This window comes from Macaca thibetana, chromosome 13, assembly GCF_024542745.1.
Source record: "Macaca thibetana thibetana isolate TM-01 chromosome 13, ASM2454274v1, whole genome shotgun sequence".
Lineage (NCBI taxonomy): Eukaryota > Metazoa > Chordata > Mammalia > Primates > Cercopithecidae > Macaca > Macaca thibetana.
The window spans coordinates 13649747-13651385 of record NC_065590.1 but is presented as its reverse complement, the minus strand read 5'-3'; the positions used below and the strand labels follow the sequence as shown (position 1 = coordinate 13651385).

Here is a 1639-nt window from a genome sequence, read left to right as displayed (position 1 = left end):
ACTAGGCATATTGAGGATAGGACAAGACAAATGAAAACGCAGCTTTCTATATTATTCTTAACAGGCTTGTACCAAATATTCTCAGGGTGAATTTGGGTGACTGAAGAGAAGAAAGACACAGGAGTGAAATTCTGTGAGCACAAGGGGGAAGTTCTACACTCAGACTGAGCCAACAGACTCTTCTGACCTGACAACCAGGACGGCACAGGATGCTCAGTGCAGAGAGGAAGAAGCAGGTGGTCCCTGCAGCTGGAAGCCCAGCTCCCACCCCAGCTGCTTTGCATGTCCCTCCCAGCTGCCCTACCTTCCAGAGCCCATATCAATGCCTGGGTCAGAGCTCTGGGGAGGAACTGCTCAGTTAGGACCCAGAGGGAACCATGGAAGCCCCAGCACAGCTTCTCTTCCTCCTGCTACTCTGGCTCCCAGGTGAGGGGAACATGAGGTGATTTTGCACATCACTGAAAACTCCTGCCACCTCTGCTCTGCAAGAAATATAATTAAAATTCAATGTAGATCAACAAGTTTGGCTCTACTCAAAGATAGTGGGTTTGATCTAGATTACATGAGTTTATTTCTGTTCTCTTTTCAATCTCAGATACCACCGGAGAAATAGTGATGACACAGTCTCCAGCCACCTTGGCTTTGTCTCCAGGGGAAAGAGCCACCCTCTCCTGCAGGGCCAGTCAGAGTGTTGGCAGCTACTTAGCCTGGTACCAGCAGAAACCTGGGCAGGCTCCCAGGCTCCTCATCTATGGTGCATCCAGCAGGGCCACTGGCATCCCAGACAGGTTCAGTGGCAGCGGGTCTGGGACAGAGTTCACCCTCACCATCAGCAGCCTGGAGCCTGAAGATGTTGGAGTTTATTTCTGTCTGCAGAGTAGTAACTGGCCTCACACAGCGATTCAACCTGAAACAAAAACCTCAACAAAACCATCACTGTTTACTAGATTATATCAGCTGCTTCCTTTACTGACAGCTAGTGTGTTGGCCACACAGTTTTAGCATCTCTGCTCTATTTGGACATTTTGTGGTTCTAAAAAAAAAAATCCTTGAACAATTTGCACTTTGATTCTTGGACTCTCTTCAACTGAGGCACCAGAATCCCAGGTTTCCAGAAATAATGTCTCACTGTGTGAATCCTTAAATAGCCCCAGTGGTTCTTCACTTTCCCAGTAGAAATAGCTCAGTGCATGCTGCACTGCTCCATTCGAATTCTACAACATTCTAAGTAGTAGAAAATTCTATTTATTTATGCAAATAGTTGACTCAGTAAAAGCTGTTCATGCGAAGATACTACCATGGCTGAATAAATCCCATTCTTTTTCTGTCTTCAGGCTATCAACATTTCAGTGGCAATTGGTTATTGTGAAAACTTTGGCCATTGAAAAGTGATCTAAATTATTTCTTCAATTTTCTTTAAGGTTCAGTAGTTTGTAAAAGGATTAAAGTCTGTAAAAATAAAGTACATACTAGAAAAGGAAGAAATAGACTATTCCTAATGACGTCTGCAAATGACCAGGTAGAAGGAGGGATAGAAGCAGTTGTTTTCATTAGTTTTCTCCAAGGCTTCCTTCCAAAAAGGATTTCATTGATCATATTCATTTATTACCACCTATAAGACATGTTGACATTATGTAAC

At 43.9% G+C, this 1639-nt stretch overlaps 1 gene segment (V, D, J or C); it reads left to right on the top strand.

Moving 5' to 3' along the window:
* Nucleotides 1-368: 368 nt before the first annotated feature.
* Nucleotides 369-1304, top strand: LOC126934480 (immunoglobulin kappa variable 3-11-like). The segment is given in 2 exon segments: nucleotides 369-426; nucleotides 596-1304. Coding segments are annotated over 2 exon segments (456 nt in total).
* Nucleotides 1305-1639: the final 335 nt, after the last annotated feature.